Here is a 21664-nt window from a genome sequence, read left to right on the forward strand (position 1 = left end):
GGAGCAAATGTATCATATACATTTGGATGCGGCTGTAGAAAAGGCCCCAAAGTTACTGTATATTGTTGCTGTTAGAGATGTCAGCTATGTTAGATATAGTGTGATATTTGAGTAGAGCCCCCTGCTGGGCTTATATTGTAATTGACCACGCTCGGTCGGGCAGCAGTGTGTGGCCACAGTGAATGACAGGAGTGAGGAGTAAACGTCGGGTCATCGGTTCGTGATATGGCGACTGTCTGTGCGTGAATGAAGCATAACCACAGAACAAATCGCCTCTAAAGGAAGAATGAACAGGACCCGAAACATTCACTAGCCTCCTCTTTATGGAGTCTCTGGAGATTCGGCTTAAAGTGGTGTCCTGGCTGACACACTGAAGCAGACTCGGTGGTATCCCTGAACCAGCTACATATACCTTGTATGTGGTATACCTACATATACCACACCCTGGACAGGTCGCCTGTCTATCGCAGGGCCAACACAGAGAGACAGACAACCATTCACTCAATTTAGATTTAGAATCACCAATTAACCTAACCAGCATGTCTTTGGATGGTGGGAGGAAGCCGGAGTACCCGGAGAGAACCCATGCAGACACAGAGAGAACATGCAAACTCCACACAGAAAGGCCCAGTCGGCCCATGGATTCGAACCCGGGACCTTCTCGCTGTGAGGCATCAGTGCTAACCACCTCTCCACTGTGCCGCCCACCTCATTTATTGAAATCTATAATTTTGCATTGCCTTATAACCAGTAATTGAGCACGTCTGCTTTATTTGTATATACTTGTGTTTTTACTAATAAAGTTAAAAAAATATATAAATAAATAAACAACTAAAATGAAACTTGAAAAATGGATGAAAGCAGAAAAATGGACCCTCCACACAGAAAGGCCCCAGTCGGTCTGGATCCCATCCCGGTTGTGAGGAATCAGTGCTAACCACCACTCCACTGTTCCACCCTAATTAAACCATTCTAAGGAAATTTTTACTGATATTTGAGATATTTGAACACACATTGGAAGCCTATTGTACATATGTATTATAAATAAAACAACAACACCTCTGTTACAGCTTGATCATTTATTTTCACTTTAGATTATGTAACAGCTGTCTGTGTGTCTATCCTTGGTTCATCAGAGTAGTATGTGAGCTCAATCCAATAAAGCCATCTCATGTTTAGAGAGACCAAACTAAAACATTTCCGTACAGCAATCCTTAAAACCAAATCAAGTGTCCACTGGATTCTTAATCCCACTCTTCAAAGGGAGATGCAAATTTTAATTACAGGCTAACTCTGCTCTTTTGCAGGATATGAAATCATTCTGTAGTTTTAGTTTTTTCTTCCCCAAACTCAGTTACACTGCATCCATCTCCATTCTAAAAATAAATGGTGTGGCCAGCCGGTGGCGCGGTTAGCCCTGGGAGTACAGAAGGGGGACATGTGGCTACATTTAGTGGCATAGCTGAGCTCTCAATATGAGAAAGCTGACACACTGGACTTGGTCTCTCATTGTGTATTGTTCATCATAAAAACTGATTCAGTCTTGTTTTCTTCATTGGATGTGATTTTAGTCTCCTTTACCCTCTTTGTCGTCATCGTTCTTCTCTTCAGCATAGTTGTGTGTAAAGAGAGAGTAGCTGTTTGGGTCGGCTCTAGCAGCGTTTCTCCTCTGGTAACGAGTGGAAGAACTCCATGCATGCTGCCCTCGTTGCATTTAGTCCTTTTCTGGCACCAGCTTCAGCACTTTGCCAATGGCGATAGTTTTGCCTGTTGATGTTAAAAGAAGTGTTGGTATCACTGGAAAAATAAGCCAGACAAGCTCTAAATACTCTATAAACTTTGCTCACCTTCGTCTCTCAGTGTGAATCGACCCATCTGAGGGAAGTCTTTGAACGTCTCTAAGCAGATGACTCCCGCTGCCCGGAGCCTAGCGATGCAAACCTGGTCCTGTTTCACAAAACGTGGTCGTGTTTTGCTTTTCTCCCCCGACTTCTTGTCCACCAGACAGATTAAGGCCTGCGGTCATAATTCAAAGAGTTTAACCGCACTCCAGTTGTAAATGTATTCATATCATGTCAGACACTTTCACAGCAGCTGGGTCGGTGCAGCAGTAACTCACTGTGATTTGCACTTCTTCGATGCAGGTGTGGATGTGAAGGACTGCATTATAACCAGGACATATGATTGATTTGTGCTCAATGATGACGATCTGAAACAAATGGATCAAACTAGCAGCATGTCATGTTCAGAGGTTTTTAAAGTCAGCTGATTTGACACATCATAAAGCAGTGGTTCCCTGTGATCTCTTAATACAACACAATATATGTAAGAGTACGGTTTAGAGTGATTCTGTGTGTGGTTTGATCAGCACAAATTATTTTCTTCAATGGAATTATCTTCAGGCCTTTTTTTTACGTACAGTTAGTGCTTAAAAACTGTAGATAAAAGTTAAATAATTACTCTCCATATCTGTTCATTTAGTTCAAAGCAAGAACCAACATTCAAATGATCTTCATGTCACAGTCTCTTTTTGAAGAGTTGGTCTATGTTCCTAAAAGCCTCTGTACATTTACTATGAGCAATGGATCAAACCACAGTAGTGTATCAAAGGGACGAGTTGCCATTTAACAGCGACTCTGCATAAACACTTGCGCCGAAAATAGATTTGTTTTCTGCCAAACAAAGACCCAGCTTGGACACACCTTAACCCCAATCATTTGTAGCTGTTGCTGTGCCAACCTACAAAATGATGCGTTTAGTTTTGTTTTGTTTGAGAGACAGTGCACAGAGATATAAGCGGATTAAATACGGGAGCATGTGGTGAGCAATTTCTTAGTGTTAACGTTGCATCCCTGCAAACAGTGACTTTGATCATCATGGTTTTTACCTGCGCATCAAAGGTGCGCCCAGAGTGGCATAGGTTGTCGGGGCTGCAAAGGATAAAGCCGGGAAGGATTTCTTCCTCCTCTATGCCCTTCAGCCTGAGCTTGAGGTTCTCCCCAGGACTTGCGTCGTCTGTCTCCACGTCGTCACTCAGCAGGCTCAGTACCTCCACCGTGTGCTGCAACACACACACAGCTATTTGTGAACGATCTAAACAAAGACGACACTTCTGCACTGAAACGTGACGAGTTGGGATGGAAACTGAATAGTTGTGTGAACAGGATCTTATTTTCAGTCTACGTTACGGCACATTGATAAGAGGAATGAGGGCTCTGTATTGGTCCCTTGTGAGAAGGACCAAAGTCATACAGAGGAGAACTCACCCTGTTTGGCATCATGACCAGCTGCTGAGCCTTACTGATGCATCCAGACTCCAGCTTCCCGAGGATAACTGTACCCATATCCTGGAAACACACGTAGAAAGGGATCAGAAATCCAATGTTAGTAACGTTTGATACATATGAGTCATCAGTTTTTAGTATAAATGAATTAAGTGGTGAATTTAGAAATCACTCCATCTGAAACATGTAGTCCCACTGGTCAGGGCAGAAATGAATGAAACAACACCAACTAAAAACTTCCACCTGTATTTTAAGTGGGTAACAATAGCAACCGGGACACAGACAATGTCTCCGTTTTCAGTTTGTTGCAACATGTTAACAAGCTAACATCTGTTGGAATAATATTTAGTCTGGCCAACAAACCTCAGCTAGACAGGCATCAGCTGGCAGCGGACACAGTCACATTAGAAATTCAACAAAAAACATCTCCATATTCCTTTTACAACACTGACAGCAGCCCTCCCGTGTCTCATCTTCTCTAACAAACAAACAGATTTTATTTTAATGAAAACTGTAAGAACACTGAATACGAGTTCAAAGACGAGCTGGTTGATAATTTGTCTCACGTAAGCGATTCAACTCACTAATTCAGGCTGTGGACGACAGTGCATGTGGTCTGTCATTTGTAGGAGAATTTCTTGATACTGATTTGGGGACAATGACTAGCTAGTCGTTAAAGATACTGTCAGATTATATTAACACTTTGTCAAATGTACACACAAATGTACCAAAACGTCTTATTCCTCTTCATTGTCTATTGTCAAAGCTGCCAAAAATCGAAGAAGCCAAAATCATGGGACGAAACATGGCCGCTGCATGGAAACGCTTTACTCTGGAAAAGGAAGTCAATCAGACAAACATTTGTAAATTATGTAAATTGGATGTTTGTTGAGGAGGTAGTAGGAGATCGTTCTTCAGTACCGTCAACTTGATTCACCTCCGAAACAAAACAAAACAAAACAATGGAATATGCGGAGTACACATGGGCAAAGGCTGCACTGAAACAACAACAAACACTGAACACTGCATTTAAAAGAAGAGAAACGCTTCCTCAAGACAGCGCCTAGAAGAAAGATATGACACAGAGGGTGAGTTAAGCTTGTTACATACCCCCTGAGAAGCAAGAAATTAGTTCTTGGTCTCGAGGTGAGCAAGAACAAGAACAAAGTTTGTTTTGGCCAGGTCATTTGCCGAACTCAGAGGAAATCCTCATAGGACCCTCCCACTGCATCATGTCACATGCACTAAAGGCTCATTTAAAGTACTGCGGGACTAGACGCCGTAACCTTGGTGCGAGCCCATATATATATATATATATACTTGTGTTCTTGTCAATTTGGCTCACTCTATAAAAACACCACCTAAACGCTAGTCAGCACTGAGTCTTTTTTTGCCAGTCGGGTTAATTTTTGATTCTCTGGTTCACTGTCAACAATGGCAATTGAAACTTTCGGTGAAATTTTGCAAATATCTTGCTTCTAGCGGAGTATGTAACAGCCTTTAGACCAGTCCATTTCTGTAGTAGAGAACATTGGTTTTCTGGAGCCAAGGTATGAGCTACCATCTTCTTGCTACATTAGCTCTGACAGCCCTATTTACTGGACTTAATACAGTGTCGCATTGCACATGTGATCTAGGAGAATAAGTAAGGAGAACAGCCTAAGAATATGCAGGAGAGGACATTTTGTTAATTTAAGATCGGATGTGGACTTGGACCGAATGATGCTGAATATTAGAACAATTGGATCGGCCTTCTGCCCACTGTGTATGTTTGCACTTGGCGGTGCGAAGATGGAGTGGGGACCCCCTACTTAAGTATATGTGTATTTAAAGACATTTAAATTTATGGAGAAAAAAAAAAATCGTTACCCCCCCCTTGCAGTACCTCTGCGGACCCCCTGTTGAAGACCTCTGCACTACAAGTCATGTGCACACTTTAAAGTCTGACATTTTTGGAAATATTCACTTTCTTGTTAATATGAAAAGATCAATGCCATAGTATCTATATCTTCAATCAGTTTGGTTTGAGGAATCTTTATTATTTACACAATCTCACTTAAAATCATGATGTGTATTTTTACACTCTGGCTTTTATGCAGATTAAAAAAGATCATAATATAACTCTCAGTAAGAACAAGAATCAGGGATAAAAATTACAATCTATGTCTTTATCACTGCAGTACATCACAACCATGCTGTGCTAATTTAAAATGTCTCAGAATGATGATAGCAATTAACCGCTCTGTGCAAAACACATGATTTACTTGTGCTGAAAGTGTAAACTTTAAATAATAATCTTCTTTAAATTAATTTCCAATACCCAGCAAAATAATCAGGGTAATTGTTTTATCCACAGCTCTGTGGTCCTGCTGAAAGATTGCTGTATCAGAGACTTGGCTGGGTAACCATTAGTATGCAACACCCAGTTAACTGAACCATAATCCTGTTACATCAGGAGAACAACAGGGCTGCTTAGTCATATAACTGCTACATAAGGCTATTAGACAGTGGGGAGTATTAAACGGGATAAAGAGAGAGGATGACATATTAAGAAAGGAAAGACCTGATGATTAATGTAAGAAGAACTAATAGAGCTCCAAAATATCTCTGTTCCACCTACACTTACAGTATGTGTTGAACTGCTTCCAACATATAGACCAAGATGAGCGCCAAGAAGCTGAATAATCTTAAAGAGGAATGACTGTGCAGAGGCTGCAGTGTGTATGTGCATGTTTCTGTGCGCTGTGAAAATCACCAAGACGAAGGAAAATGACAGAAGAGGGAGCAAAGAAAGATTTTGGCCAAGCGAGCAAAAACCAAAAGACATTTTACACCCACTCAACCGCTGAGAGAGAAGACAGATTTCTGCTTTTTTTTTTTCTCACGAACAAGAAAATCAACGGATCCAGCTGCTCACCTTGTATTTGTCTACAATGGGTAGTCTGACCGGTCCGTCGCTGGATCTGGTGAAGTTTGGCAAACTGTCCAGGTGGGGAATAAATGGCATGCCCCTGAAAGGAAAAAACAAAAAAAGCAATAAAAGCAATGTCTGTCATTATAGTCAGCTGTAGACATGAAGTCATGTTAGTAAGTGATTTGTGACTCTTATTTTCAGTGCATTCTGGCAGATGTAGATGTTGTTGCTTTTTGACCAGCTGAATATAAAATCTGAAGGAGGACACAGTGTTACAGCCAACATCTCCACAGAAACAACCGCAGACAACACAGAGAACAAATCTGCTCAGTCTGTTTTCTCTAATAGCTGCGTTTTACTAACACTGAACAAACTTCATATTTTTTCTTATTGATCCTTATGAACTTAGAATTTAATATATGCAATCAAAAGGTTTTCCTCACTAATTATTACGCTAATTATACTGTATATATTCTAAATACTGATTGTGATCATTTTGCTACGTCATGCATGAAGGAGGACAGAAAGAGACTGATGTGTGAGATAAAGAGATGATGGACTATCCATTTTGATTCTCTCTCTCATTCACATATTGTCTTCTTTTCAGAATTATTAATACTATTACACAGACGCCTAGTGAAGTGATTATGACTGTTATTGTTATTGGTCTTAAATCGGTAATGGTGATCTTTATTATTCTGCAATAACTAAAATTTCACTGCCATCTCAACCACAAAATCCTCTTCACTTTTTTCAGCTAATTTATTAGTTTACCTTTTTATTTATTTAATAGCTCATTTAAGTAGGCGTAAAGTTCTTATTATTTTAACAAAACAAAAAAACACGTATTTATTAAAGGTGTAACGCAGATAATTTATTAATGAGGAAAATCAACACCGGTGGTAATCTGTGTTCATCTTCACAGTCGGCTGCTTTCTGTTTTACACTGCTATTCTTTTTTGTTTTTACAGGATATTACGTCTCCATTACAACAGTTGATCCCCTCCTCCAGCAGTCATGGCTAGTTGGCATTAAACAACCCAACCAGAGTGAGAAAGTCATCACAGACACCAGATACCTCGTGCTGATTAGCTTAATCAGCACAGTCTGAACTGGTCTGACAAGGACTTCAATGTAACGGACATTTATGTACAACAGTCCCACACTTAAGCTTTTATTCATTTTTTTTCTCTTTGTCCTCCCTCTTTATCATTGTAACCTTTAGAGAAAGGAAATAATTGATATAGTATTACAAGTGCAGGATTAGTCAGCAGGTGACCCAAGTAGCCTGACTATGCTGTAAACATTTATCAATTTGACTGGAGAAAAAAACACAGCAAATTTACAAAACAGACTTCACAGAAAGGGAACTAAAATAAAAACGACCTTCTGAGATGTGAAGATTTTATGTTATCAAAAACACAGCATCATTCACTTATTCCAAAAAGACAATATTCCTACCAAGCTGCTTACATGGATAATGAAAATAAATATTTCCATAATTTTTCCATTTAAATGCAGCTTGGCTTGGTAATGTTTGTGCATATCCAAAAACCTGTTGATATCCTTTCATGTGGTTTAAAAGCCGTTGTGTTTCCCCTTCTGGAGAGAAGTGTGGGCTGTTCCTTTGGGCATATATCTCTACTAGCACCTTGCAAACTGTTGTCTGGCTATGCTGTGTGCAACACACAGTAAGATGCAATTAAAAAACCCAATTGAGAAGTGTATTCTGTGTATATGTCTAGATATATATGGCTAAAGAACTGTCCTAAACGCTAACTGATACTGTCATATGCAACATGTTGTATTTGGAAATCGCCACAATCGGGGAAAAGGCCTAATTCAGAAGATCAACGCAAATACACTGTTTACAATTCTGAATATTGTCATATTGAGAATAGTGAAATATCAGTGTGCATGTAAACGTACAGAGTGTGTGACTCTTAATGAGTCCTTTCAGGGAGCTCACTTACGTGTACCAGGGGCATTCAGATACAGGGTCCTTGAGGTTGGCACCTGTGAGTCCAGAGCAAGGCATAAAGTGGATGTCCTTCTTAGGGTTGAAGCCCACCTTCTTTAGAAAAGGCACCAGCTTCTCCTTACACTCCTCATACCTGCAAGAAGGCAATGGAAATGACTTTTCATTAAACGGGAACCGTAACTGTACAGCAGCAGGACATCTATCATAGAAATGGAACCAAAACCAACACTAATGGTTTCTTTAGTTAAGAAAGCAAAGCAAACACTAAAATTCTTGTCACATCTCTTGTGATCTAGGCCCTACTCACCTCTCCAGGCTCCAGTTTACAGTGGGGTCATCCATCTTGTTGACCAGGACAATGAGATGTTTAACTCCTGCCGTCTTAGCCAACATGGCGTGCTCCCGTGTTTGTCCGCCCTTCTCAAATCCAGTCTCAAACTCTCCCTTTCTTGCGGAAATTACCTAAAACAGACCAGTATGGTTGGCAGATGTAACAAACATCTAGAAGAAGCATTTTATTAAATTTTATGAACCTTTTTAGAAAATTACAGCAGAGAAGAGGATGGGGACGTTTAGTGCCTCACCAGGACTGCCAGGTCCGCTTGTGACGCCCCACCAATCATGTTGGGGACAAAGCTCTTGTGTCCAGGGGCGTCCAGGATGGTGAAATGTTTTTTCTCTGTCTCAAAGTAAGCTCTTCCAACCTCGACCGTCTTCCCCTTGTCTCTCTCCTCCTGGTTTGTGTCCAGAGCCCACGACAGGTACCTGGAGCAGCCATGTTCACGCATTACATTCATTTATGTTTTACAAAAATGTAAAAGGAGCCTATGTAAAGAAAACATCTGCCAGGTTTGCTTAAAATGCCTCATGGCGATTAGCTGGTGAGTGATGTTTGTCTCTCACCATGTCTCCCTGTTCTTTTCTTTCGCCTCTCTTTCATATTTTTCCAGGGTTCGCTTTTCCACCATTCCAGTTAAGTACCTAACAAGGAGGACAAAATAAATGCTATGTCTCAATACAGCTCAATGTTTAAGAAAAGAGGTATAATTACACGTCAGAGTAAATGGTTTGCTCACATGATCTGCCCTCCGATAGTTGATTTTCCAGCATCTGACACATGAAACAAGAAGATATATAATCAATAATCTTCCTCTGATAAAAGACAACAAGCAGACATACGAATGAGACCCACCCACGTGACCGATGAAGACCACGTTCACGTGTTCTTTCTTGGGGGCATCTGGTGGCGCCGGAGCCACCTTGGGCATGGGCATCTCCTCCTCTTCCTCCTCCATCATCTCCTCGTCCTCTTTCCTTGCAGCGCCCCCTTCCTCGCCAGGTCCTCCCATCCCCAGGTCCTCCTGTCCTCCGCCTCCTTCTCCTCCCCCTGGCTCCTCTTTTTGCTCCCACGTCTCTTCCTCTGTGGTCATGTCTGCCTCTGTGCCTCCGTTCTCCACTGGAGCTGGAAAAAACATTTTGGGTGTCGTGACTCCTCTGTAATAACCACATAGGTGGAACATTTTGCTTGTGTAGGACAACTGTGACAAAAAGTTAGTTTCATTATGGCTGGAATAAAAACTTACTGATTGATATTAATTCTAGATCCTGGACACCATTCAAGCTCAAATATATATGCCAGTTCTTTTTGCTACACTTACATAAATTTACCACATTTACAAAAAAAAAAAGGGGGAACAAGATCCCTTCCTCAAACAAGTAATAAATAATATAATTTCCATTCATCTACAACAAACTACTCACATGAGATGACATTTGGGTTTTTTTATATATGTGTGCAAGCCTTTATTCTGTTAATCCCAGGACTGTAGTTAAAACTGATTTAATGCAAGCTAATGAAAAATAAAGCTTAATAGAAATTACTATTTATTAAGTTAGACGACAAACTAAAACCATAAATGTAAATGTTTTCACTAATGTTTCTAGTAATCACAACAGCTGTCTGTACCATCTTCGGTTTCAGTCAACAACACTAATTAAGTTAAGCTAAGCTAACATAAGATAACATACGATAAGAAAAGATAAGATAAGCCTCTCTGGCTCCCACTGCCAGTCACACTGAAAATGGCCATTAAAGCCTGAACCCAAATGTCATCTTTAAACAGAGGCCCGCCCAGTAAGATGCACTCTTTACTGAATTAAAACAGTAGAAGCACAACCACACTGCCCAAGTATGTCAACAACGATGAGCCTCCAGTTTTCTGACCTCAAAACAACGAGACAGGAGTGCAGCATATAAACCTACAAAACTAAATAACGTAGATTTCCCTTAACGTTACACTATAAGAAGTTGTTGTTTAAAAAAAATTAAATAAATAAATTGTCCTAGTTAGGTCTGCACAAAATAAATGTTAACTTACGTTGAATAGTATCAAAAAGTTTTTTTTATTCATAGATTTCCCTGATAAATTATTCATAATGATTATGCCTGAAAAGTTTCTACTGGTAAAAATGTTTTTTATTTAGTGGTGAGATAACCAAAATTCATTCGACTACTAGTTGATAGATTCATTGAAACAATGATTGACTTAATAATCAACTGAACTAAAAAAAAGTGTTAATTTGTTGCAGCCCTACTTTAGATAACTGTAGCTGGTGCTCAGCCGTATCTATTTGTATTCAAGCATTACATTTTTTTTAATAAAATGAGCATCTTATTCCGCTTTTGTGATGCAATGTCCTGCCAAGCAAACAAGAACAAAAAAAAAAAATCAGTAACCAGGATGGACTGAAATCTGCTGAGCCAAGCGGAAGAAGCATCTACCCATAGCAACACACAAATAAGCCTCCTGTCTCTGTAACTATGAAATTATGCAGCCCAGCAGTCATGTACAATGCCTATTATCTTCTCACCCTTCTTCGTTTATAATCAGCCTGTGAGAAATTACTATTGGCAACACAGAAAGCCATTCATGCCGTGACTTTGTCGAGAGTCTCATCAGGCTTCAGGCTGTAATTGCACTTTGTTTTTCACACATGGTCAGAGAACCCAAACGTTAGAACAGCATATCACATCTCAGTGAATGTGTCTGTAAGAATGTGAAAAGTAAAGGTTACTCCAGACCGAGCTCCCTCATCTTACGTACACTACAACTGATCAGCTGCAGCTGCAGTCGCTCAATTGAAAACAAAAACACCTTAAGTTCGCTGTAAGTTGAGCAGAAGGCGTCATGGGTGTGAATGGACTTGACTCGGGCATATTAACACTAGTCAGCAGAAAGTGACTATTTTTTCTGGAGTAACTAAATAAGCTACACACAGCATGCTGGGGGCTTTGGACACGCGGCGCCCTTTGGCACGTAGCAGGTGCTGAAGGGATGTCTATTTTGGGCAGGGACAAGTGTGGTTGCATCATATTCTACGTAGGTCTGTGCACATGGGTTAACCACTAAACCCAAATATGGTTCAGTAGGAGAGAGCTCAAGTGGGAAATCACAATTGAGCACCACTAGACTGCATGAGGTCAGGTGAGGGTTCTGTGCGCAGGTAGACGTGTACACCTGAGCCTTTAATCATCACACATTTCCCCTGCTATCTACATGCCTGACATACAGCTAGAACTTGAACATGTAATGCATGGGGCAAAATGTGGAAGCATACCGACTGTTTCTGCCACCTCCATGCTGGCAACTGGATCAGGGGTACCTATGAGGAAAGAAAGCAGAGCATGTCAAAGTTTCATAAATATTTATTAGAAAAGGGAGGTCACATGTTACATTTGAATCTGAGTGTTATTTATCAATTAATCAGCTATTACACGATTACAAAACAGGACTAACACTTGTGTGGACTTGTTGATTAGTTAGTAGAAATGCTATAACTGTGGCAGCGGCTGGACCCAGCGAGTTGAAGACAGGAAGGCTAACTTAGCTGGATTAGCAAGCAAGCTAGCAAGTTAAGCTAACTTCCAGCCAGCTGTCTGGCGTTAACCTACCGTGTGGAGCCGGTATTTCCACGGGGCCGGTTTGAAGGAAGCTTGGTACAAATACCGGGGCGTTGACGTTGGGGACAAACGGCTTGGCGTTGACGTTGAGGGCTGCGAAGGCGGTAGGGAGCTCCGCCGCGGCAGCCGGGGCCTCGGCATCCTCCTCCAGCTCCCACGAATCCGGGGCTGTGTCTCTCGGGTCCATCGCTGCTTTTTCCAGAGTTGACAGGCTTTCCGGCGCCGGGAAACGTCAACGATTTTTGTGGATCCGTTAAAACGCGTCCAGTTGCTGGTGTGTTTTAGACTCTTAGCAGCACGTCAGGTGAAGTTCCCATTGCTTTGTTAAGCCTTGCTTTGACAAGCATATGGATCCCGTAGCTGACGAGAAGTGGTGGACAGCAGCTGCAGGTCCGGCGCTCACCGCTAGAGGCCAGCACCGGACTGCCGCTCACCTGACCACTCTACCATCAGGCTACATTTACTCTGCAGATAAGCACTCATCAGAATAAACTGCAATCATTTATTTCAACATCTGACTGCAAAAACACAATCAAAAAACGTTCGTCAGTGTAACTATAACAAGCTGTATAATGTTAGGAAACTCAATAAATACATAAATAAATAAATACATCAGGAATACAATAAATAAAAGGGAACAGTGTTAATAAGTAAGTCTGGTCTCTTTCTTTCATCTTTTATACTTCACTCTTTAGCATCACTAACTCCTCCAGCAGTGATGGCAAAGGTGGCCTCGTTCTCAGGCATATCAGGACTGAAGGAAATCACAAAGAGTTGCATGAGTTCAACAAATGTGTCTTAGACTTGTATTTAGGTGTAATTAAGTGAGTATTTCTAAAATGCATCTGTTTTCCTTGTCCTGCACTATGCGCTGCATGCTTGCAAATATACCAAATCATGCCACCAAAGCTGAGTTTTAAGATGTATTACTATGTGTAGGGAGTTACAAATATAGTTAATATAGAGTGTTTTAGGTCACACAGCAAGGAATGGTAAACTTCTATCAAGGCGATATGAAAAGGAAAGAAACCTTGCTATGTTATTTATTTGAGTATGGGAAATCACTTTCAGTTTGTCAACTGATATTCATCTAATCTGACTAGATGGTTATAGTCCCACCCCTTATTGAATATTAGGAAAAACATAGATAAAATGTTGTAATGAATCTTTGAGGACCTGTAAGCACTATGATTTATTACTTAAACTGCTAAATACCTGTCAAATATCTTAGCTATTCTCATCTCTCCACGCCCCTTCCTCAGGCTGATCCGTGTGGTGGAGGCGTGTGCCAGTATATGCCCACCAATTGGCTTCTTAGGATCAGCTTGAAATCTGATATGGGTTAAAAAAAAATCCTCAGTGTTTTCGTGCAAGCAAAAAACTTGTTAGGAAATGTGTAATGTCTTACGTCATTCCTGCTCCTGGGTCAGCTGTCATTTGGTTGGTAACAAACACAGCTACGTTGTATTCTACGGAAAATACGAAAGCCAGTAAAATATATTATGCAGGAGAAAAAAAAATCCTAAAATCAGAGTTATTTTAAGACCTAAATCTGTATGAATGTAAGATAAGACACAGTAAGAGAGATGTTAAGCCTTTAGTCCAGCACCTTCTGCAGACATTCCCTGTACAGGATGGCTGATGATGAAAAATAAATAAATACATATCAGACCTTCAGAGATCTTCTGCAGCCTTGAGAGCATCTGGGCTAGTTTCTGCTGCCGCTCAGCCAACTCCCCTCGACCAGAGAAGTCCACTCTGAACAGAGCCATGATGGAGTCAATGATCTAACAGAAAGAAGTACACACAGACACTGTAAAGTTAGACAACAGAAACTTATTTTTGGATGTAACGCCAGTTATTTTTGCCAGATGAAAACAACGAAAGATGTTAAAACCCAGAAGCAAAAAATTAACCTTAAGAAATTGGTATTTTCTGGGACAGTACCTTCTGTCTCCCATCATATTAATGTCTTGTGGATTACCTTATCACCTGTGAGACATCTACAACCTGTTTTGATGCCACACTCCATGAGAGTCTTAGGCTTTGGTTGCAACAGTAGTTGACTACTGCAATAAAATCTTATCAGACATTACAGATACATTTATTCACTATCTTCAACTCATCCGGGTGTCTACAGTGCTGATTACACATTTAATGACCACTGAGTATGTTTCACCACACTAGCTCCCTGTTTCACAACAGATTAACTATAAAATCTTAATCAGTGGGGATCCTGCAACTTCATTGCATGGACCCCCAATAAAATAATTTATGAAGAGTTCATAATCTTTCTCCTGCCTATCTCAGGGGCATCCTTCAGATTACAGGTCTACTAGCACTCTTCAACCACTATCTTCAACGCAGGACAATGTGTGACAGGACCTTTTCCTGCTGCATGCTGCACTGAAATGCTGGAACTCACTCCCCTCTCGCAGATACTGGACTCAGTTACAAAATGTACTCTTGAAACTCATCTTCTTATCTCATTTTAACTGCATCCCTTTCAACTTCTTTCATAAAACAATGTTGATATTATGATTGACTGTACATGATGTGAGTGTTGTGAAAAAAAAATATTAAGCATAATATTATTAGTATTACTATTAAATTCCAACTTTGTGATAAGGTTTCTTACCAACAGCTTGAAAACTCCTCCCTCTTCATGAAATTTGGCGGCTACAAAGTCCAACAGCTCCATCTGGTGTTCACCTGCAGAGATGAAGCGTAAACACAACACAGAGGAGAACTGTAACAGAACAAAATGTTTCAGGACATGCTGCTTTAGACTTTGCAGAACACAAATGTACAAAAGCAGACTATTATCGCCTTGTAGGGTAAATTAAGTGTAGTTCGCACTAGTATAGGCTCGGGCGTAAAGCACATTGTCCAGCACGGCGTTGTGGTCCACATTAAACCTATCAGCAATGTCTCTCAGTCTGTCTGGACGACTAGAACAAGACAGTTAAGGATAACAGAAAGATTAGGAGTCGCATTATGACACCTGCTGAGACATACATGTTCATACATGCAGCCTTCTTACTGAGATGACAAATATAAAACATACTTGCACATACTACATCAGTAAATTCGTACATAAAGTCAAACTGAGGTATCAGCCAAGCAGCACAGGTAACAAAATATTGTCTTAATAAATGTTGCATGATTGTTTACACTGGAAGGATACAAGGTGTTCTCTGTGTCAATGAAGATGACTTTTCCTCCAGAGTAGCCGTCCTCGCCTGGCAGCTGAGCAGCGACTGAACAACAGAACAGCAGCGAATCAGCTACATCACATTAATTAAATTTTTTTCTTGAAGTGAATAATTTAAAAAGGCTGCTTACCACAAAGTGTGTGAGACAGCTGGGTTTTTCCTGTGCGGAACTCTATAGGATGAAACATTGCATGATGCAGACTGAATGGCATCTGTTACATTTATAAATACACGGTATATTAACAACTGTTAGAAATCACAGCGGAGAATATTACAGAAGGTCGTGCCCTCACCCCCAAAGGCCTCTGTGATAGCCATACTCTCCATACCTCCACCCAAAAGTTTGCTGCAGAGAACACAGGTAAACAGATACACAACCGTAGACGTTAAACTAAATTAAAAGTTTTATTTCTATTTATACTGCAGTGGTGAAAATGTACCATCATTTCAATATACTTCAATAAACTGTATCACAATATCTAGGCAACTAAAATCCAAGAAGCAATGGTATACAGTCTGATGTTATCAATATAAGATGAGTGTGTGTGTCCCTTCAGTCCACATAAAATCAACATTATGATTTAATCTTAACTCAAACTCCTGGCTGCCGGTCGTGATGTGGAACACCTGCTTCCTCCTCGCACTGTACTCAAAGGCCGTCTGGAAACCGACAGTCTACGATGTAAAGAGAGTAATCTGAAACATAAACCATGTGAGTCGCTTAGTTGATCTAGTTTCTAAACAACTTCGTATCTCACCAGCATTTTTCCAGCAGCTTCCTTGATTTTTTCCACTTTGGCCTCTGACAGGCCCTTGATGTTGCACAGAGCCTTGCGTGTTGTCATCTGGATCCCCTTCACAGTGCAGATACCCACTGACTTCAGCTTTTTGATGTCCGCCATATTCTGTGGCCACACGAAGAGAGAGACGGTGGTCGTTATAGACAGATTTTGACGCCATGAGCATGTTTCAGGCCTGCTGTTTACTCACAATCCCATGTTTCTGTAGGAGGTCAATGTCTTGGAAGAAGGACTCCTGTTAAGAGAAATACAATAGTATTAATTAATAAGAATGTTTGTATTTATGTAAATATACATTAGCTTGTGCTAAGTACCCAGTCAACTGATATCTTGTGTATGATTTCAACAGTTTTTTTTCCTCATGCTTTTCAATAGCACAGAAGGCTAATCTTTCATTTCAGGGTTTTCTTGCTGTGGAGGCTAATTTCTCACCTCATCATCCTGGAAACTAGTATCATCTTCAACAACTTGATCCTCTGCAGCTTTCATTTTCAGTGCGGAATGGCTTCAAGATAAAGTGTATATATTTTTTTTCTCCTGTTAAGATGAGCTCAACTAGATAACAACTTCAGCTAAAGTTAGCTAAATGAACTGTTAGCTTAACGTACCTTGGTCACACAAGAGCTCACGATTTACGAATTTAAATATAAAACAAGATTATCAGCATTAACTAATTTGCTTTTTTTGGTGAGCTAACTAACAGACGACAATAATAGTTAGCTACTATCAGAAGAACTTAATGCTCTAAGTTAAAAATATAGCTACTGTTCGTTTCTCATAGCAATTAGCTACCGGCGCTACTGGCGGGAAATGCCGACTTTAGGTGCATTCAAGTACAGTCGGAAATTGTAATTTCACCCATTAAACTAACATACAGTGGAGTAAAATGCCTGTCCAACACAAGTAAATAAATGCTGCTTTGAGAGTTGCCGGCTAAAATTTCGGTCTCAATGACCAATTCATCTCCATCATGAGGTGATTTATGACAACTCTGAAGTTATGAAAAAGATAACTAGTTGCTGCTCCCTGCCTTGTGAAACATGTTCCCATAAAAGCCTCCAGGACCAGGAACTGGAAACGAGCAGTGAATGCAGCACTGGACACCGGCTATTCATGGGTTTCATCAGGTCCCTTTCCACAGGTGTTTTAATCAAGCACCATGCAGTCTACATTCATAATCTAGGTGCTTGATTTTAAACACCTGTGGAAAGGGACCTGGTGAAACCCATGAATTGATACAGATGAATTTAGTTGGACATAAGAATGTAGTTGTTGTCAGCTGCACATGCATTATGTGAGTCTCCCGTTCAACCACATCCCAAAAGTGCTCTAATGGATTCAGGTATGGTAGCTGTAGAGGCCCATTGAGAACAGTGAACTCATTGTCATGTTCAAGGAAACACAGCTTGAGATGATTTTTGCTTCGTGACATGGAGTGAAGACGGGAACTCTGGTCATAAAGGGACGCATTTGAATAAACAACTTCAATGCTAAAAATCAAACCCGAGACTTTTCGTTTCATTTGGTGTTTTAATTGTTGCAGTCATGTTGAACATGAAAGAGAGAGATGTGTTGGTTAGTGAGCTGTGACTTGTCCCATGAATAACTGAAGAGTTCAGACTGGATGTGTCAGAGTAATAATGGCATCAAAACGTCTTCAACCACCGCAAACACTTTGGTCCAGAAAACTTCTTCCAAAGTCTTTAATGGCAGACTTATGTTGCATTTCACATGCTATTAAAGTAAAAGAACAATCTTTAATCTTTAAACTGCACTGTGGTAAGTGAGAGGCATTGCACTTTGACATAAACGGTACAACAGGGAATTGAGACAACTGCACAGACAGAAACACCACGTAGAAAAGAGTGTCATTTGGTTCATTGAACTTCAAGAGGCCACTGTGTAGACACCAATCCTCGCAGTTTATATTGCCTACAACTCATCACACCAGCCTGTCAGATATTATTATTATATCATTCTCACAGAAAGTGGAACCAACAAGCACACAGAAGGTTGAACTGCCAACTAATGTTCTTCAGACTGCAAACATAAAGACATACAACTGATAACCTTAAGATTTTTTCCTCTTTTCAGTGTTTCCACCTACTTACCCCTAAAGAACACATTATTTATGCTGATATTTATTTAAAAAAAAGAACAAGAAAACAGAAGCTGTGCTCCTGGAAATCAGTCTCTGCATGATGTTGGGAGTAAGGAGAGACAGTGAGAGAGAAGTCTCTTCCTCCGATCCGATTAACCAACTTTATGTTGGAGTGAGCCTAATGCAGTGCTGCTGAGGCAGCATTTGATGTTTTTTTTTTTTTAAACTGCAGGTCTTCTCTTCTCCCTGGTCTCTCTGTCTCTCCTTGCGAGTGACCCTGCTGTATCGTTAGCAGCAGGTTTCAGATTCGTGGCGGCCCTTCCCGTCCCTCACATCTTGCCAGGTGCAGGAGGCATCATGCCCGGCATCCCACCAGACATCCCAGTGTTTGGCCCCAACAGGATCTAGAAGAGAAGGATTCAATAAATCAGGTTGCCCATTTATGAACTTGTGGATTTTTTATTACAAGTTACACTACATTGTAATAAGGCTGCAACAACATGTAGATGTAATCAATCATGCAAAATGTTGATTCGAGCATGAATATGTCACCACGTTCTCGCTGCCAGGAATGCTGAAAATTAGACTTTATCCAGAAAAGTCTGATGCTAATCATCAAAAAAAGGGAGGATTCTTTAAACACAGGCCTAGTAAAAGGGCTGCTTTACAAAAGTGAAACTACCCTCCACTGCATCACAATGACTATATATGTATGGCCAGCTCAATGTAAAATATCCTGGAACCTTCTGACCTCAAAACAGTTTAAGCGTCTGAAATATTACAGCGAGTTTTGTCGAATTGTTGGTTGTGTATCTGAATCTTTTGTTGCAGCTCCAATAATAACTCTTGCTACCTCACACTTATGAAACATTGGGGTATGTGGTTGTTTTCAAAACAGACCGGAGCACATTCAAACTACTAATTGTGTACATCATGGTTGAGCCTCGTCTCTGTTCTCCCTGTCTCAAAGAACCAATGAAGACTCACCTGTCTCTGCTGTTGTAGCTGCTGCTGCTCCAGCTGTAGTCTTTCCGTCTCAAACACAACAGGCAGCACCAGGATCATGAAGGAGGTAGTGCCCACCCAGAGAGCAGAGCGGGAAAAACTGAAACAAGTCAACAACCTGATTAGCGTCTGGCGTTCAAGACGTGGCCCTTCACAGTATAGATATATTTAAAAAAAATACTTTTCTAAAACAGTTTACCATCATCAGACAGAAACTGTAGCCTGTAAGCATTCGGCTTATAAGTCTAAAGGCTATGACAGGGAATAAAATTTATAATAAGCAAACAATCTTTAGGTCCTGAGCTACCACAGGTAGAAGTAAGAAGTTATATTTATTCTTGTTACCGAGGTAAAGTTTTTAAAGTATTATAGTTGACTACATTCAAAAACATTGAGTTTACTATTGATCATTTTTGTACTGTCAGAAGTTTATCTTCTTTCCGCCAAAATAATAATACATTTTCAGTTTTAAATAGTCTGGCTTTGAAGGCCGTCAGCTGGGAGTGTTCTAGAGGTGGGGACCTGAGTGACCGAATGCTCCGAAGCCCATGGTAGACAGGTGGTGAAATAAACTGAATGACAGAGGAGGATCTGAGAGTGTGGGACAGTGTGTATGATTGGAGAGGGTGAGACAAATGTGGTGGAGCTTGGTTATATAGAGCATTACAGGTAAGCAGCAGGATTTTACAGGAAGCATGTGGAGCTGAATGGGAGCGAAGAGTGATGAGCGATCATGCCAAATGCCGCATTACTGATGATGCCAAAAATGATGCCAAATCTTTGCTAAAATTTCTTCAAAACAACACTATTTTTACTTGGACACAGTTCTCCAGGACTTTAACAGTATGCATTTACCCACTTTAAACGGATTCATGCAATACTGACGTGAGATGAAAACACACACACAAACCTGTAAAACTTCTTGACCAGTGACACGGAGCACTGTGCGGACACCTCAGCAGCTGTGCGCACTGTATCGGGAAACATCTCTGTCAGGCCCCACAACCTCTCCACCAGTGTCTCGTCCAGCTTAAGAAGGCAAACACAAAGAACAGTCCACTTGAGCAAGATTACAACAAAAGGACTGAAGAAGAAACAAAGAACATGCAGGAAGAACATTGTGTGACGATAGTTAGGTTGGTGTTACAACCATGGGGAATTCACTGTTAAACTGTAATAACATACAACAACAAGTAACTCACTAATAGTAATTACTGCACTACTGTCGTTAATTGTGTATTATAGAAACAGACCGTTGACAGAGACAGTGACTGTCACAGGTAGAACTGACATCTAAAGTAGCTAGCTAATTAGCCGTGTTGCAAACATGTTAGCTAGCCGTGTCTGGCGAGAAAACTGAAGACTTCACATACGACAGTGTGAATTTTCTATCCTTTATCACATTCCCCGAGTGTGTCTCAATGTCCAGATCCTTACATCTTCATCCTCGTCGTCGTCTATCTCGTCCTCAGGGGGCCGGGTAGCCACCGGGCCCGCAGCGGGGGAAAGCTCCTCGATTGTGGCCATGTCTTCTGCTAGCCCGCTCTTCTCCGTCGGCTTCAGTGAACCGTGTAAACTCAGCGAACGAGCCGGTTGAAGCTAAACTAGAGCAGGCGACCAGCAAGTCTGACGGTTTCCCACTGGCTTTCGTTAAAGCTAAATGCTAAAAGGACTGCATATGTCCAACGACAGTCCGAGGTCACTGTTAGAAAACGTGAGCCGCGTCAGGGTCGGATGACGTCAGAGGGGCAGGGGTCAGATTGGACGTCGTGTAAAACAAAGAGCGCCCCCTGTCGCCCTGACTGACTAACAACAACAAGCAGTGTAGTCATAACTTATGACTGTTATGTCATGTGCTCGCCAAAAACACTAATGTGATGCGTGTTACTTAAGCTTATCACAAGGTTAAATCTTTGGTAGTTATCACTGGATAAATATATAATTTATGGGACTACAGATTGGAACAGATTATGCATTAAAGCACTAAATTAGCATTGTTTTAGTATTATTATTATTACATAGTTCTTATAGTTCATTGACCACCAAAACATTTTGAGCACGTTAAGCACTATAACATGGAAAAGATTTAAATATAACTCCTTTTTAAGTCTTTTAACTTTGCCTCGACCAATCAGTCTGTGTAACTCTTCATTTGTAAACTCTGTGTAAGCTCTGTGTAAGCTCTTAACGGCCTCGACCCATCTTACTTGTCTGAGATGCTGACCGTTCGTGAATACGGTAGAACTTTGAGGTCGTCAAATCAACTCATGTTGGAAGCGCCCAGGTCAAAACTTAAACACTGGGGTGACCGAGCCTTTTCAGTTCCTGGACCTAAGCTCTGGAATAAACTCCCAAGTGACATGTGTATCATTACTGACCTGGGCCTTTTTAAATCAAGACTTA

At 40.8% G+C, this 21664-nt stretch overlaps 3 protein-coding genes across 4 annotated transcripts; all 3 read right to left on the reverse strand.

The window, feature by feature from the left end:
* Positions 1-1074: 1074 nt before the first annotated feature.
* gspt1 (G1 to S phase transition 1) lies at positions 1075-12514 on the reverse strand. Its single transcript, XM_084568134.1, has 14 exons — positions 12132-12514; positions 11798-11842; positions 9372-9641; positions 9256-9289; positions 9083-9160; positions 8764-8944; positions 8487-8641; positions 8172-8312; positions 6202-6295; positions 3267-3347; positions 2888-3061; positions 2120-2209; positions 1848-2016; positions 1075-1767 (listed from the first exon to the last, which is right to left on the reverse strand). Exons 1-14 carry the CDS (start codon positions 12325-12327, stop codon positions 1715-1717), a joined length of 1761 nt encoding a protein of 586 aa, XP_084424260.1. The 5' UTR covers positions 12328-12514; the 3' UTR covers positions 1075-1714.
* A 183-nt stretch (positions 12515-12697) lies between these two features.
* On the reverse strand, positions 12698-16930 carry dmc1 (DNA meiotic recombinase 1). Of its 2 annotated transcripts, none has more exons than XM_084568137.1 (13): positions 16588-16930; positions 16346-16387; positions 16114-16260; positions 15948-16030; positions 15649-15701; positions 15486-15527; positions 15328-15400; positions 15000-15091; positions 14779-14852; positions 13813-13927; positions 13549-13609; positions 13356-13472; positions 12698-12894 (listed from the first exon to the last, which is right to left on the reverse strand). In XM_084568137.1, exons 1-13 carry the CDS (start codon positions 16642-16644, stop codon positions 12825-12827), a joined length of 1026 nt encoding a protein of 341 aa, XP_084424263.1. In that variant the 5' UTR covers positions 16645-16930; the 3' UTR covers positions 12698-12824. The 2 variants fall into 2 exon arrangements, with proteins under 2 accessions (XP_084424263.1, XP_084424262.1); XM_084568136.1 differs by having other exon boundaries at positions 16346-16390.
* A 627-nt stretch (positions 16931-17557) lies between these two features.
* On the reverse strand, positions 17558-21007 carry tomm22 (translocase of outer mitochondrial membrane 22 homolog (yeast)). The gene is made up of 4 exons (XM_084568177.1): positions 20699-21007; positions 20172-20290; positions 19244-19361; positions 17558-18660 (listed from the first exon to the last, which is right to left on the reverse strand). Exons 1-4 carry the CDS (start codon positions 20786-20788, stop codon positions 18586-18588), a joined length of 402 nt encoding a protein of 133 aa, XP_084424303.1. The 5' UTR covers positions 20789-21007; the 3' UTR covers positions 17558-18585.
* Positions 21008-21664: the final 657 nt, after the last annotated feature.

Source organism: Chelon labrosus (assembly GCF_963514085.1).
Source record: "Chelon labrosus genome assembly, chromosome: 19".
In the NCBI taxonomy this organism is placed as follows: Eukaryota; Metazoa; Chordata; class Actinopteri; order Mugiliformes; family Mugilidae; genus Chelon; species Chelon labrosus.

Excerpts from the sequence above, each read along its gene's own strand:
- gspt1 (XM_084568134.1), bottom strand. The coding sequence starts at position 12,327 with ATGGACCCGAGAGACACAGCCCCGGATTCGTGGGAGCTGGAGGAGGAT. Across the intron at positions 9,290-9,371 it reads GGTCTTCATCGGTCACGTGG|ATGCTGGAAAATCAACTATC; the intron begins GTGGGTCTCATT and ends TTCATGTGTCAG. Across the intron at positions 6,296-8,171 it reads TCTGAATGCCCCTGGTACAC|GGGCATGCCATTTATTCCCC; the intron begins GTAAGTGAGCTC and ends TTTTCCTTTCAG.
- dmc1 (XM_084568136.1), bottom strand. The coding sequence starts at position 16,644 with ATGAAAGCTGCAGAGGATCAAGTTGTTGAAGATGATACTAGTTTCCAG. Across the intron at positions 15,401-15,485 it reads GCTGTCTCACACACTTTGTG|TCGCTGCTCAGCTGCCAGGC; the intron begins GTAAGCAGCCTT and ends TCTGTTGTTCAG. Across the intron at positions 13,473-13,548 it reads GACCCAGGAGCAGGAATGAC|ATTTCAAGCTGATCCTAAGA; the intron begins GTAAGACATTAC and ends AACCCATATCAG.
- tomm22 (XM_084568177.1), bottom strand. The coding sequence starts at position 20,788 with ATGGCCACAATCGAGGAGCTTTCCCCCGCTGCGGGCCCGGTGGCTACC. Across the intron at positions 19,362-20,171 it reads CTGGTCAAGAAGTTTTACAG|TTTTTCCCGCTCTGCTCTCT; the intron begins GTTTGTGTGTGT and ends GACTTGTTTCAG. Across the intron at positions 18,661-19,243 it reads AGCTACAACAGCAGAGACAG|ATCCTGTTGGGGCCAAACAC; the intron begins GTGAGTCTTCAT and ends CTTCTCTTCTAG.